Source organism: Hyperolius riggenbachi, chromosome 2 (genome assembly GCF_040937935.1).
Source record: "Hyperolius riggenbachi isolate aHypRig1 chromosome 2, aHypRig1.pri, whole genome shotgun sequence".
NCBI classification, from domain to species: Eukaryota; Metazoa; Chordata; class Amphibia; order Anura; family Hyperoliidae; genus Hyperolius; species Hyperolius riggenbachi.
The window spans coordinates 274,167,519-274,183,765 of NC_090647.1; the positions used below are offsets into that span (position 1 = coordinate 274,167,519).

Below are 16,247 nucleotides of genomic sequence, written 5' to 3' on the forward strand. Positions count from 1 at the left end.
AGCACACAGTTCAACTGTTCCTTTCCACGAACTGCTGAGCTGTGTGCTCAGCAATCAGTTGGCAGGCTGCAGTAAGCAGTTACCAGGCAGCAACACGCAGTTGTAAGATTTTGAGAGGCATTTCAATGCTTATCAGCAGTTCGTAGAAAAGAGGCCTTAAAATTAACCCAATTCTACCTTGGCGGGATTACATTTTTCAATTTTTAAACTGCATACATTTGTATAATTCTGCATGAATTTTTGATTATTTGCATCTCATTATCCATCCTTGGTGACCATGTTACCTTGAGGGTAGGAACACACTAGGCAGAATGGCATATTCATTTTCCATAGCACATAGTGAAAACTCATGTGTGATTCTGCCTAGTGTGTTCCTACCCTAAGGCCTCTTTTCCAAGGGCAGTTGATAGGCAGAGAAATGCCTCTCAAACTCTCACAACTGCTTACTGCTGCTGAGCACAAAGTTCAACTGCCCATGAAAATGAACCTCAAATATTCCAAAATAACCCTCCACACTATGGGCTCTATTCATAAAACTTTACCGCAAGTTTCCCGCTCAAAACAGCTGACTTTTCCGACCATTGAGCAAAGTGGGCATTCATAAAGGCTGTTTCCGCATGAAAATCTGACATTCCTTTGCAATGCGGGGAAATTACCGCCTTGTGCGGAGATTATCACAACACATGTCACTGAAGGTTAATTCATAAAGATTAGAGCAGGCGGAATGTGTGCGGAGAAACCCCGCTGTTTAGATAAGGCGATAAGCCAGGCTTAACGCAATCAAGATAACAGCAAGTGAATGAGAAAGACCTCCCAAGCAGCTGCAGTGAGAGAAGAGCAGACAAGGCATTCCAGAATACCAAGGCTGTGTTTTTTTTAACCCCTTGGGTACCTGTTTTCAGATAAATTTCACATCAGAAAGCCTGCATGGCATTTCTGGAACTTCTTCTAAGCTGCAGCAATTAAATAGATAGTTTAGGAAGACTAAGGGCTCGTTTCCACTATCGCGAATCTGCATGCGTCCAACGCATGCAGATCCGCACATGTAATACAAGTGGATGGGCCTGTTTCCACTGTAGCGTTGTTGAGGTGCGTTTTTTTCAGCGTGAAAAAAACGCACAAAAGAGCCAACGATTTCGCCTGCGTCGGGAATCCGTGCGAATCGCCGCTAATGTATTTAATAGTAAAAACGCATGCGTTTGTTACATGCGTTTTTACCCGCGATTTCGCACCTTTTTCAATTTTATTTAGCCCTGGCAGTGTCATGGTTAATTTCGCATGGCACCCTGCCATGCGAAATCGCAGGCGAAATCGCGGGTAAAAACGCATGTGGAAACACATCCGCATGCGTTTTTACAAGCGTCGGAATGCGGCCGAAATCGCGTCGCAACAGTGGAAACAAGCCCTTATAGACAGATTCAGTGCAGATTCAGGAGAAGCAGAAAATGCACATGTAAAGGGATGCTGGGGCTGCCTCCTTCATACTAACGCTGTCTCTGCAGGAGAAAATGTAACAACTCAGCAGCACCGCCAGTTTAGTGCAGGAATTCCCTGACCTATTACCGCAAGTGTAAAAATTTATATGAATTAGCACACAAAGGTGTAAAATACCGATGCAGTGTTTTCCCTCCAAGATTTTTTTTACCGCAAATGTTTTATGAATAGAGCCCAATACAGTTGATTTAGCAACCACTGCCTCGGCATAAACAGAGCATTTACTGACCTCCTTAGTACAGGTATTCAAATTGGTATGTACATGCTCTGCAATTCATTTAGCTAACAGCTGCTTCCACATAAAACAGACCTGACCCTGCAGATGCACACCAGCTTGTGTCATACCAGATTTGGAATTTAGGCTTCTTTTCCACGGACTGTTGAGCTCAGGGCCGAGGCAGAGGCGAGAGAGGCTCCAGCCTCAGGGCGCAGTGTAGGAGGGGGCGCACATCTCATTCAGCTATCATTCCTCTATTGTGTTTGAAGCAGAGAGAAACAAGAAAAGAGGATACATGGCAGTGACTGCAAGCCAGATAACTAGAGATTAAGGTGTTGCGGGCCCTGGGAGCTTCTTAGTCCAATAGCAATCAGTGTGTAACGGATGAGGGGGGCGCACTTTGGTGTCACAGCCTTGGGTGCTGGAGGACCTTGTCCCAACTCTGGTTGAGCTGTGTGCTCATCAAGCAGTTACCAAGCAGCAGTGAGCAGTTGTGAGAGTTTGAGAGGCATTTCACTGCATATCAACAGTTTGTGGAAAAGAGACAATCGTGTCCCAGCTGAACTTAGAATATTGTTCAAGTAATTGGTAGGGATTTTGCCAGCATAGAGTAGGACTGCCCTGAGGAGGAATTGCTAGTAGAGTGTGGAGGGTTAATTTGGAAGGCTGGCAGTCAGCAGGGTGGAGCTGCACCTGTTTCAGCCTTTGAAGACACAATGCTAAGTTCCAGCTGAGACTTCCCTGTTTTATGTGACACGTACGATATCTCTCATGACTCACCTTACAGTTTGCATTATGATTATTAACGCTTGTTTTATTATTTATTGGTTATTTTATTACTTTCTGAGTATTTTATTATGTCAGTACATAATTTTTTTTTCTGGTATCATCTGCAGTAGTCACTGTTATTTAATATGTGATGTCTGTAAACTTTTAATAATGCTAACTTCTAATTATTTGTATTTATTTTGGTCATTTATATAGTGCTGACGAAAAGCAAGTATTTGAACAAAGACAAGTACAGTGAGATTTCATTGCTTAGCCTGTGACCAAATAGGAACTTTCAGCCCTTGCAGTGCACTAAGGGTGCAACTGTAGACAAACCAGTTGAGCCACACTAAGACACCATCCCATGCTCCTCTCTGCTACATAACATTCTTATTGTATGGATATACTACCCTTCTGACAATGCAGTACAAGAAATAATCACATCCTGGATACTCCAGAGCTCCGTGTTTACAGTCAAGATGGCTGAATATTTTAGAGTGAAAAAGCAAGAGTCCATGGAATAAAGCAACCAGCTGTGAGGTAAATCTTCACGTGTAGGCATGTCTGAGAAGGGCCCTACTTGTTGTAGTGGTTTCTCACGGAAGATAAAACAGACCTTTCAAGAAAATGGCCCGGAGTTCAAAAGGCTGTTTTTCCTCTCAGGACCTCTGGTAAGATGCTTTATTTATTGTTGGAAGATGCTATTGTTTTATCGTAATGATATATGATCAGTAGGTATCAGCTGGTTTATGAGATCAACCGTCAAAAAGTTTATATTACTTGGAACTTTCAGAATGAATTAGTCAGCGATAGCTGGTACACTGTTATTGTTATGAGAATATCCGTAGTCTTTCTCTTATTTCTATCAGAACTATTTCACTCTGTCTTATCTGTTCTGTCAAAATAGCGCACAGTAGGATATCATTTGAGGTATTTCCCTTCATAACTGTCATCTGCTGGGAAAAAATGACATCTGCCTAAAAAAAAACCTGAAGATGAAATATTATCTCTCTTGTTTAGGGGACCCAGCAGGAAACCTTATAGAGAAATCCCGATACTTTGGGACAGCACCCGCTCAAACTAATAGCGTGTGAGAGACTTGGGCGCAGGCTACAGCCGATATATGGCTTATCCTGCTGCTGCAGAAGTACCGGCGGCGTTAATTACTATATTCCCCCTCCAGGTAGACGTGGATGGTGGGGAATGATGTGATTCGGCTTCCAGCTATCGCTGGCAGACGAATGAGTGTTTGAAAAGTAACTTCAGCTTCTCTGCCTGAAAGAGTTAAATATCAGGTATTTAACCACTTGAGGACCCACCCTTTACCCCCCCTTAAGGACCAGCGCTGTTTTAGCTGATCTGTGCTGGGTGAGCTCTGCAGCCCCCAGCACAGATCAGGGTGCAGGCAGAGCGACTAGATCGCCCCCCTTTTTTCCCCACTAGGGGGATGATGTGCTGGGGGGGTCTGATCGCTCCTGCCTGCCGGGTGTTGCGGGGGGGGGGGGGGGGGGCACCTCAAAGCCCCCCTCCGGCGAAATCCCCCCCCCCCTCCCTCTCCTACCTGGCCCCCCTGGTGATCCGGGCTGCACAGGACGCTATCCGTCCTGTGCAGCCAGTGACAGGCTGTCCCCTGTAACATGGCGGCGATCCCCGGCCGCTGATTGGCCGGGGATCGCCGATCTGCCTTACGGCGCTGCTGCGCAGCAGCGCCGTACAATGTAAACAAAGCGGATTATTTCCGCTTGTGTTTACATTTAGCCCGCGAGCCGCGATCGGCGGCCCGCAGGCTATTCACGGAGCCCCCTGCCGTGAATTGACAGGAAGCAGCCGCTCGCGCGAGCGGCTGCTTCCTGATTAATTAGCCTGCAGCCGGCGACGCAGAACTGCGTCGCTGGTCCTGCAGCTGCCACTTTGCCGACGCACGGTATAAGCGTACGGTCGGCAAGTGGTTAAGTGGCTGACTCAGTCCTGATAAGAAATTCCAACTATAGAACACTTTCCTAGCAGGAAAGAGATAAAAAGGTCAATAGTTCATAGATTTTAGCTCTGGCACACTTCAATGAATTGAAATGAAATTCATTGAGCAAAAACAATAAAACAGCTAAAACTTAAAAAGTAGATTTAAATATAAAATAAAACTTTCAAATATCTTAAAAAGCTATTTTTTTAGGAGAAGTAGGATAGATACAATTGTTTATTTTATTAGTTTATTTTTGCTCGGGTGTCCTTTAACCCCCCTGCCGTTTTAAGCTTACAGCTTATGAAAATTGCAAAATCAAAATCGCAGATGATTAAAATATTTTCAATATTCTAGGTTGAAGTGTCAGACACTAATCCGTGAATTAATGTCTACCCCAAAAATGGGTAGAAAAAGTCCCTGCGTCTTATACGGCAAAGGCAGGGAATTACTGACTTATGAACGCCTGCCGATATGACCCGCCACCATGTCAGGGATTCCCTGTACATGTATTCCCTGGATACATGTACCTGCTGTCCCACGTGCAGCAGGGGCCTGTGTCTCTGCAATCCCCTCCCCCACCCACCCCCGTGTCTCCGTCCCCTCTGTGTAGAATTGTTTTGGGCAGTCGGCTTACCTACTCCATGCACCTGTGGGATTGCAGATCTCCTTCTCCTCCACACGGGTGGCTTTAGTGATGGCTTGTACTGATGACACGAGCCAGCCACGTGGAGGAGGTCTGCAATCCCAGTGGGCTCATGGAGTAGGAAAGCCAGCTGCCCGATATACGTCTACACTTACATGGGGGTAGCTGAGATGCAAAGGGGGGGAGCGGGCACACTCACTTGGGACAGGAAGGGAAGACATTAGGGACAGAAGAGGACATATGGACAAAGGAGGACACATAAGGGAAAACATGAAGGACACATGGGGGGCACAGGAGGACACATTCTAGGTGAACACTATGCAATTTTCTGACAGATTTATTTCTAGATTGATTATTTCCAACATGTCCGATCTGATTTCCGATCGTTTTTCAAAAGATTTTTCATGGACGTCAACAGAAAATCAATTGAAAAATCGATCAGAAATCAGATCGGACATGTTGGAAATAATCGATCTGACAGTTAATCTGTCAGAAAATTGCATTGTGTGTACCTAGCATAAGGGACACCGGAGGACACATAGGGGAAACAGGAGGACACCATTTGGGGGAGAACACATACAAAACGCTCTAGGAATATGGACTCACCAGGTTTAGTATCTATATATTTTTATTTTTATTTTTTGCCTTCTAAACCTTGGTGTATCTTATATTTCGGAGCGTCTTTATATGGTGGCAAATACGGTAAATTAACTAACTTTTGTATGATATTATAATTTTTTGAGTTTCACCTGTATACACTAACTGATATTACTTGGCAGTTTTGATCACTGCCAAAGATCAATGCCACCCAACCTCCCCCCGCCAGCCAATCACAGCGATCAGCCTCAGGACTTGACGCCAATTGGCGGTAGGCGGTCCTGGGGCTTCTGCCGCGATCACGCCTGTCGGCGTGACGCGGTCGTTTAGTGGTTAAAAGGAAATACTGTAAATATGTTTCTGACTAAAGTTTATCATCATTAAATCTAATCTTAAGATGCTCATACACCTTTAGATTGCCACCCAATGTGGCAAACAGATAAGGCCCTCTTCCTATGTGATCAAAGGGTCCGAAGCCCCCCATACACTGCACACAGATTTTCAATAGACTTTACCATGAGATTGAAAATGTATCGAACCCAAGCATTGCACTGTTCGATACAGTGCAATGCTATAGGCCATCAATCTACCACCCTGTCAGACAAAAATTTTCCATCTGATCTTAAGTTTGATTAATTTTGGATGCAACTCAATTTAAATTATAATCAACGCGGCTCGCTGCAGTATAGATTTCTGACAGATTCGATCAGAGGGAAAAATCGATTTGTGTATGGTCTGCTTAAATCTTGCTGGAAGTGCAGTGTGATCACATAGGCTGTCAATGTACCGCCATTCCTGCTGTGCCCCCGATCGACCTAGATTTTCCATCCTGTTCTTTGGTCAAAATCAATCGATAGGACATTTGAAGGGAATCGATACCCATCCAATTCGATCACAGTGATTGAATTTGCAGGAAATAGATTGTGAAAAATTATTTCTAATGGTGCCCATACACACACAAGATTTCTGCCTAAATCTTGTCTAATATCAAGTGGCAGAGCAGGAAAACTATCAATATCTGAAAGATATTTATATTTTAAGGTGCCCATACATCTACCGATTTTGTTGCCTGATTGACCATCCGTTTCGATAATGTTATGGATTAAAATTGGAACGACGACTTCCGGTTCCGGCGCCTGCATGTAAGGAAGCAGGGAACAGAGCTCCGTCAAGCCACACAAACCGCGACAGACTCACCCTCTCTCAAACGCCCGGTACTGTTCTACCGAGTGGCACACAGCTCCACCGCACCCAGGGGACCCCCCATGGACTGTTACTTAATGCGCTCCTCCACCACACACCGGACAGCAGCCGACTCTCAACACAGCTGCAAGATGGCGCCGGGCACAAAGAAGCGCGACCTTCACGCAGAAGACGACAACTCGCAGCCAGACTGGGGAGACGAGTCTGATGCCCCGTCTGAAGACGGTAAGAGAGCACCTCCCCGCATCAACTACAAAGCCATGGCCAAAGAAGTTATGAGGCTGTTAGCGCCCGAGCTTCAAGCCACCATAGAAACTGCCATTTCCAAAACGCTCTCGGGCATTAAACAAGAGCTCCAGTCACATGCAGCTAGACTAGAAGACTCCGATCAGCGCATATCTCAGTGTGAGACTGACCTAGATAAAGCCTACCACAAAATAGACATCCTCACAAAACAAAATTCCGGATACCATAACAGAATAGAGGACTTGGAGAACAGGTCGAGGCGTAACAACGTTCGCGTTGTAGGCCTCCCTGAAACATGCCGCCCTGACGCCATTATAGAATTCTGCGAAAAAACTCTGCCCCAGCTCCTAGACCTCACTGGGGAATTCAAAGTCGAACGCGCGCACAGAGTGGGCCCGCCACCCACCAGCACTGCTAGAAAAACACCCAGGCTAGTAATGGCGCGCTACCTAGATTACGGTGCCAAAGCGAAATTTATCAGGGCCTTCAAAGCCAATAATGCTCCACTGGAATTTATGGGATCTCGGGTCAGACTCTTCAACGACTACTCCCTTGAAGTGACTCAGAAGAGACAGGCATTCGCTAAAGCCTGCTCTTTTCTTGCCCTCAAGCAAATTCGCTTTGCACTGCTATATCCGGCCGTTCTTAAAATAACTGATGAAGATGACCAAATTCACCTATTTAAAACTCCCAGGGAAGCTGACAAGTACTTATTTGCTAACTATTCCTCGCCAAAGCGTTCCCCTAACAAACAGTCACAAACCAGGTCTTCCCAGTACTCGCCGCCAAACCATTCACCTCCGGCTCATAACCAATCGCCACCAGAATCACCTCAAGCTAATCTGGATTAAAGCGGGAATCCTACTCAGAATCAAGGTCCCTCCATACTGCCGTGGTTAGTTCCTTCTTTACTGGCTTCTGAGTCAATGACGTTCAGTGGATGCAGGGAAGAAGTGTAGTCCAGGAATATTTGAACTTGTTAACTTTTTCATACGATGTTACTCTTCACCTCTCCTCACTGACTGAATGGCAGACTATCTGCCCAACCTTCTTTTCTCCACCACCATCTAAGAGGAAGGTGAAAACGCTTCATTTTTTTCTTAACCTTGTTATTGTTTTTTTAGGGGATTCTAAGTTCATGCTCTCTCCGGGGTTCTTTTTTGAAATGTATTGCCTGCCATGATTTATCTCTTGTTTTAGATCTTACTTGCCACCCTCTGGAGTGTGAGACGCACGACGGGGGGCCCCACTATCTAATAACATTTGGCAATTAACCTATGCGTATAGTCTCATGGAACGTTAAGGGACTTCGTTCCCCAGTAAAAAGAGCCCAAATCTTACGCCACCTGAAATCTTTAGATACAGACATAGCACTACTACAAGAGACTCACCTTAGGGCTGAAGAAATACAATACATGGAAAAAAATGGGTATCTCACTGCATAGGCTAAGCCTCTCCAAACAAAAAAGCAGGAGTACTCATCCTGAGTAATAGAAGCCTACAGTGCTCTGTTGACCAAATGTATAATGATAATACAGGACGGTGTGTCGTCGTGCGTCTCACGCTACCTGGGGAATCAATGATTATAAGTAATGTCTACTCCCCCAATGAAAATAGAAAAGAATTCTTCCAAGAACTAACCCCTATATTACTCCCCTACAGCCAAGGCAATCTAATACTAGGGGGAGACTTTAATGAGGTCAAGCATTTATCAGAAGATCGAAAGTCCGCAACGGTTAAAACACCCATACCACAAAATACGTCTACCCCTCTTACCGAGTTTATCTCCTCTCTGTCCATGCACGACACCTGGAGATATCTCCACCCACATGATAGAGAATACACTTTCTATTCCCCCCCACACTCCTCATTCTCTCGAATAGATTACATATTTGCTAATATCCCAATGATTCAAAAACTCGCTCTAGCCACAATCTCGGATATCCTTATCTCAGACCACGCCCCAGTCATATCCTCCTTCATCCAACAGACACCTAAAGGACCTGACATTTTATGGAGGTTTCCTACACAATTATATGCAGATGAGGAATTTCACTTACTTCTAAAGTCTTGGTGGCAAGAATACTACCACGACAATCGACAGCATAGAGACAACCCCCAATTACTTTGGGATACGGGCAAAGCAGTCCTTAGAGGGCGAATTCTAGGATATGTATCAGCAAAAAATAAAAAAGCTAGCAAAGAATATGCACGTCATGTTCAGTTAGCTAGAACTGCCTACCTAGCATATACACAAACCCCTACACCTCAAAACAGGCAAAACTGGGTATCCACCAAAATTCAAACAGATCACTGGCTCAAACAAAGAGAAATTTACACGCAACCTTACAAAAGACTGCAATATTTTAAATTTGACAATAAAGCCGGAAGACTCTTGGCAATAATGGCAAAAGGAGGCTTCTCTCCCTCCCCTGTTTCAGCTCTCCAAAATGACTTAGGAGAGCTCAGACATCACCCCAAGGAAGTCAATTCCATATTCCAACAGTTTTTCGCACGGCGTTATTCCCTACCTACAAACAGTGACACTTCACGGAGCCAGCAATGGTTAGATAAAATATCCCTACCTCGACTATCACAAGATGATCTGGCTGACCTCAACGCACCCATAACTGATCTTGAAATAATAGCCACAATCAAATCACTATCTAACAACGAGGACCCTGGCCCTGACGGCCTTTCTTCAGAGTTTTTTAAAATTCTTCAAACAGACATCTCTCCCATACTAAACATCATATACAATGACATACTGCAAGGAACCAAATTCCTCCCATCAGGTAACGATACCTACATTAAACTAATCCCCAAAAAAGGGAAAGATCTCACCTTGCCAGAGTCATACCGCCCTATCTCATTAACCACCCTGGCGTTCTATTAAGATCGCCAGGGCAGCTGCATGAGGGTTTTTTTTAAATAAAAAAAAAAATATTTCATGCAGCCAACTGAAAGTTGGCTGCATGAAAGCCCACTAGATGGCGCTCCGGAGGCGTTCTTCCGATCGCCTCCGGCGCCCAGAATAAACAAGGAAGGCCGCGATGAGCGGCCTTCCTTGTTTTGCTTAGATCGTCGCCATAGCGACGAGCGGAGTGACGTCATGGACGTCAGCCGACGTCCTGACGTCTGCCGCCTCCGATCCAGCCCTTAGCGCTGGCCGGAACTATTTGTTCCGGCTGCGCAGGGCTCAGGCGGCTGGGGGGACCCTCTTTCGCCGCTGCTCGCGGCGGATCGCCGCAGAGCGGCGGCGATCAGGCAGCACACGCGGCTGGCAAAGTGCCGGCTGCGTGTGCTGCTCTTTATTTCATGTAAATCGGCCCAGCAGGGCCTGAGCGGCACCCTCTGGCGGTAATGGACGAGCTGAGCTCGTCCATACCGCTAAGGTGGTTAATAAACCAGGACCTTAAAATTCTAACTAAGCTAATGGCCAATAGATTAGCTGCTTTCATGCCTAAGCTAATACATCCTAATCAAGCTGGCTTCATCAGAGGTCGCTCAGCTATAGCCAACATACGAAAGCTACTTGTAGCCATGGAACAGGTAAACGCCTATCCCATCACACATCAAAAAACAGCAATTTTGCTTCTTGATGCTCAAAAAGCGTTCGACGCAGTAAACTGGAATTGGCTAGACCTTACACTTAATAAAATGGGATTCTCAGGGGAATTTTTGAACCTATTTCATCTTATGTGCTCAAACCCCAAAGCACGCATATACACCCCAGGCTTCCTGTCTGGTCCCTTTTCTCTTGAGAGGGGTACCAGACAGGGATGCCCTTTATCACCCCTACTCTTCAATATCGCCCTTGAACCGCTCACTCGACTAATGGACACACTCATCCCAGGGATAAAGATTGGGGAGACCAGGTTGTCACAGGCATTATTTGCTGATGACGTTCTGCTCTTCTTAACTGACCCTACTTCCCAAGTCCCCAAAATTCTCCAATTAATTAGCGAAGTTGGCCGGGAATCAGGTTTCAAAATAAATAAGACTAAAGTGAGCTAATGTACCTCTCATCCAAAGCAGTGATACCCCCTTCTGATTCCCTAGGCATTCACGACACTAAAGGCCCAATCACCTACTTAGGCATCACACTAGAGATCCCCAATCTATATACCACCTCAACATTTCTGCCCTTATCCCTAAACTAATTTCCCAAATACGTTCTTGGAACAATTTATCACTTAACGTCTCCGGACGCGCAGCCTTGATCAAAATGATTACGTTTGGCAAGTTATTATACACTAGGCAAACCCTCCCGTTCCTAATTAAACACTCCGACATACACACACTTAACAAAGAAATATCTAAATTTCTGTGGAAAGGCGAAAGAGCCCGCATTAGCCTAGCCAAATTACAACTTCCTAAAGACTTGGGTGGTCTTAATCTTCCAAATCTCCGCTTATATAATCTAGCCTGCATGACCCGCCATGTCAGAGACTAGTTATCATCCATCAGAATTCTCGAACTATGACATAGAAAGTGCCTTGGCAGAGCCATGGACTCTACCGGGTATTTTACATTCATCCTGGGCCAAACTGCCTCTGAGGCTCAAACACAGTGTAATTATTAAAGACACCATGATAACATGGAAAGAGATTAGAAAACTTTTTCAACTCCCCTGGAAAATTTCCAAATACTTACCGTTGTGGGGCACGCCGGATTTTCATCCGGGTATGCAACAAAATGCTTTTATCCGTTGGGAAACCAAAGGAATCTCTAAACTAAGCAACTTGTTTAATATGAAAGAACATAGATGGTGGAATTTTTCAGAACTGAATAGATTATGGAATATACCTAAATCTGACTTTCTAATGTATGGCCAAATCACATCCTATACACCTAAACATCTGACAAATATTTCACCCATTATGTGCCTTACACCTTTTGATCGTTTCCTACGCCCAGGAGCTGAGAGACTATCATTATCTGATCTCCATAGAGACCTCCAAAATCTTAAAGCAAAAAAATTAGGACATACCAATATGCAGAAATGGACTAAATTTTTTACCCACCCCCAACTTGCCTCCAAAATATTGGAAGGCCTTACGACATTCAGACGTATTATCATTAATGACACATGGAGAGAATCCCACCTCCTCTTCCTACACCACGCAAAGTATGCTTTCAATATCCATTACAAACAACCCCCAGCTAATTACACACCAGAATGTCCTAAATGCAAATTGCCCAATGCAAATATGGTACACTGCATGTGGTTTTGTCCAAGAATAACATATTTTTGGACACAAGTCTCTCGCCTCCTGCGCAAGCTGGGCTGTGGTTCCCACACCTGTGAGCCCCTCCTGTTTCTATTCCATGCATATGAAAAACCATCATCGCCCCCTACCCCTCCTCCTAAAACACCAGACATCCTCTTTGTAACTCTAGCAGCTGCAAAAAAAGCTATCCTAAACAGATGGATTTACCCCACACCTCCCACAATTCAAGATGTCAAGGACAAGATGACTGAACTCTTTGTTATGGACAAAACGGACACACTGCTACATAAAGAAAAAAACGCAAAGAAATTCTTAAAAAAAATTGAAAACCTTTATTAAAATTAACTTTACTCAAGAAGAAACGCACCAGTTAGTGGAGCCATTCAAATACTCCTCTTGGTATTGCATAGAACAACTATCAAGTACTTTGGGCCATCTGGAATTGCCTACTTAAACGGCCTTTCTGTTCTATCCTCTTATTTTGTTATTCTTTTTCTATTGCTTCAGGTGACCTATTTCCCTTTTTAGCCTCTGGGCTACTTTTGAACCGTCCTAAGGGACAGAACCCCAGGAGAAGAGCAAGGGGAGAGGGAGGGGAGAGGGTTAGGGGGGAATTGTTATATTTCTGTTGTATTAGTTGAAAACCACATTGTACTGATCAAGCAGGTGAACTCTAAGAGCCGCCTCCTGGGTATGCAGCGGCCTACACAGCCGACAAACTGTCACCATCAAACCTTCAAATGTGCCATCGGACTCTTGATTGCATATCCAGTTCGTGATATAATTTTACATGTACGGTGAAAATTATATATATTTTATATACCTTCAATAAAACATTGTTTAAAAAAAAATTGGAACGACAGCAAGCATGCATGCCTCACGTAGTACATTTACATTTAGAGGGTGGCCAGGCAGGTAGCATACATGCAAAAACAGCGCCAGTAAATTTGGGCACAGGGTGAAGCCGAAAAATGTCTCACTCTGTTCCTGCAAACGTCCCAGCAGTGTTAATTACTATTCCCCCTCCAGGCCGCCATGGACTGAGGGGAAAGACGTAATTTGGCTTCCAGCTATTGATGTTGGCCGAATAACGCGGTTTCTATAGGAATTTGGGCTCAATCTTTTGACGATACCCAATTACTAAGTGCTGCTATAGCCGTAATTCACATTATGGCCTATGGCGGCGCATGGTGCGTCCCAATTTCCTTGGGCTATTTTGGGTGGAGGCAGGGGTGCTACGTCGATTCCTGATAGATATATGGGCACCTTTACCTGATCTACCACTGATCTAGAGTATTGGTGCATGGCAGGGCTGAGTAACAGTAGCCCCTGATTAGTTGCTTTGGTCTCTTGCTCTATTTTTTTCTTCAGTTTTCTTTGCATCTGTCTTGATAAGTTTGCCACACTATGTCCACTGCCCTGCATTTTGACAGGAGGGACAGTGTACTGAAATGGACAGGTGGAAGACTGCAATAGTTTTCTGTATGCCAGATCATATTCTTTTGCTTGTAACCATTGTGGAAAAGTCCTGCTCTGCACATTTTTCTGGGCAGCAAGACAGAATCACATGAAAGTCAATAGTAATGTCACGGAATGTACATTTTCACAGAAGTGCAGATAACAATGTTCATTTTAGGAACTTTATGTTCCGTGCCATTTTGAATACCTGTCAGGAGTAGGAGTACAAAGCAGGCATGTGCAGAGGGGGGTGCTCTGGGTGCCCAAGCACCCCCTCTCTTTAAAACCCCCATCAAAAGGCCCCTTTAGCTGTAAAAATGAAGCTCCGCCTCCAGTCATGATAGGTCTGCCCCTTCTGCAGGAAACCACACCCACATCTGCAGGTGGCCCCTCCCCATCTTGGGACCCTTTGGAGTAAAGAGGTGCCTCACAGGAATCCTAGTGTAACCATCCGCACAGCTGTGTGGGAGCACAGCTGTGGGAGGTAAGATAGTGTCTCTTTGACAACAGTGACCTCTCCCTCAACCTTGCACCCACAAGGACCTCTCCCTTCACCTAGGATCCATACTGACCTCTCCCTCTCCAGCCTTAGCACTGCAATGATCCTGCCTCCCCCAGCATCCACACTGACCCCTCCCTACCTCCCCCAGCACCTACATTGACTTTTCCCTCCCCCCAGCAGCACCCTTCCTGTCCCCAGCAGTACCCTTCCTGTCTGCAGCAGCACCCATAGTGACCTCCTCTAGCACCTAAACTGACCTCTCCCTCCCCCAGCACCCCCAATGACTTCCCCTTCCTGCAGCACCCACGCTGACCTCTACTTCTCCCAACATCCCCCCCCGCCCCATAGCTGGCACCCAGTACTCACGCTCACATGACCTTAAGTACCTGCAACCAGGCCTGACATTACACCCAGTACTCACACCTGCACACAGCCTCTACATGGCACCCACTATCTGCACCAACCACCCACTTAACCAGTACCCACACCCAAAGTATCTGCATTCAAAACCCACATGACACCCAATGCCCACCCATAGCCAGCACCTAGTACAGGCATGGCGCCAAGTATTCACACCCATGTCACACCCAGTACCTGCACCCATATCACAATCCAGTACATTCACCCAGATCTTACATATCAGTAAGTACTTGCAATCAACACCCCCATGATAATCAATACCCACCCATAGCCAATACCCACATGACACCCTGTACTCACACCCAGAACCCACATGGCACCCAGCATCTGCATTCAGCATCCACATGATAACCAATACCCCCTAGCCAGAAATAAGGACGGGGGCGTTGCGAGGCCCCTTTTTTAAATTTGAGCACCCCCCCCCCACTGAAGGACCCTCTGCACGTCCCTTGTACACAGGGAGAACAGCAAAGTTTCTGAAAAATGCCCACCATGAAATTCTCTAGAGTATCTAATAATTTAGGGGCAGGAGCAAACCATCAGCAGGTATTCATAGCTAAATGTTGTTGGCTATTCTGCTCATATTGCTACCCAAAATGGAGATTTTTTTTTTTGGCCTGTTTAGTTGGATCGCGGCAGAATGCAAAAACTGACAGTCAAATGGAACCTATTTTACCGCAAAGCAAACTCTTGACCTGCCCGATAATTCCAGACAGTGGATTCATCTCCCACAAGAGCCTGTGTTGGAAACGCATTTGCTCTAGACTCCAACCGAACACAAAACGTTATTAGAGCAGACTCTGCACTGTCCACTCTGAGCAAGGCTGTTTGTGATCCAGCTGGATGTAAACAGAGCCTTACCAGACAGTACATTCTTTAGGCTAGGTTTCCACTGCTGCAAATCCAGGCCGATTCCCAGCCCTCGAATTCGGATGGATTTCAGCATCCTATAGAAGTGTATGTAAGCCAGCATCCTATAGAAGTGTATGTAAGCCATCCGAATTCATGGCCAAGGAAAAATCTGAGGCCCTGCAGCATAATTTGGTGTGGGGCTGTCCGAATCCCATGGCGCGGCTAGAGGAATTCGGCTGCGAGAGGCAGCAGCTGTGCCGGCATTGCTTCTCGCAAGACGCATGCCGACGCACAAGTGGAAACCTAGCCTCAACCAATTCAGATTGCTGGACGTAGTGTGTAAACCCCTACTTAATTAACCCCTTGTGTCAACTTTATTTGCCTTAATATTCGTGGACACCTGTAATGGCTGACACACATAGAGGTTGGATGCGATCACTAGGGCAGCCTCTTGCGAACCCAATGCTGTATAGATGCATCAATGTGTTGTTGCCTAGCAATGCATCTGTACACGCTCAACTAGTGGTGAGGCATGTATGGTATTGTTTTAACCGGGACGAGCCAAATAATGTGTTTTTTTTTCCCCCCGATAAAATGCCTGTAAAATAATTCTTCAAAAAAAATTACTCATAGAAAGCCTAGATTGTCCTGAA

At 45.5% G+C, this 16,247-nt stretch overlaps 1 protein-coding gene across 3 annotated transcripts in view; it reads left to right on the forward strand.

Annotated features, from left to right (window-relative positions):
• Positions 1 to 16,247, forward strand: part of LOC137546360 (multidrug and toxin extrusion protein 1-like) — a 90,732-nt gene that overhangs the window by 13,367 nt on the left and 61,118 nt on the right. For 2 of the 3 annotated variants that reach the window (XM_068268707.1, XM_068268710.1), the window contains exon 2: positions 2,696 to 3,150. In XM_068268707.1, the coding sequence (XP_068124808.1) occupies positions 3,040 to 3,150 (111 nt within the window). In that variant the 5' untranslated portion in view covers positions 2,696 to 3,039. Of the gene's footprint in view, positions 1 to 2,405; positions 2,469 to 2,695; positions 3,151 to 16,247 lie in introns of those variants that run through there. The other variant, XM_068268708.1, reaches the window with a different exon arrangement.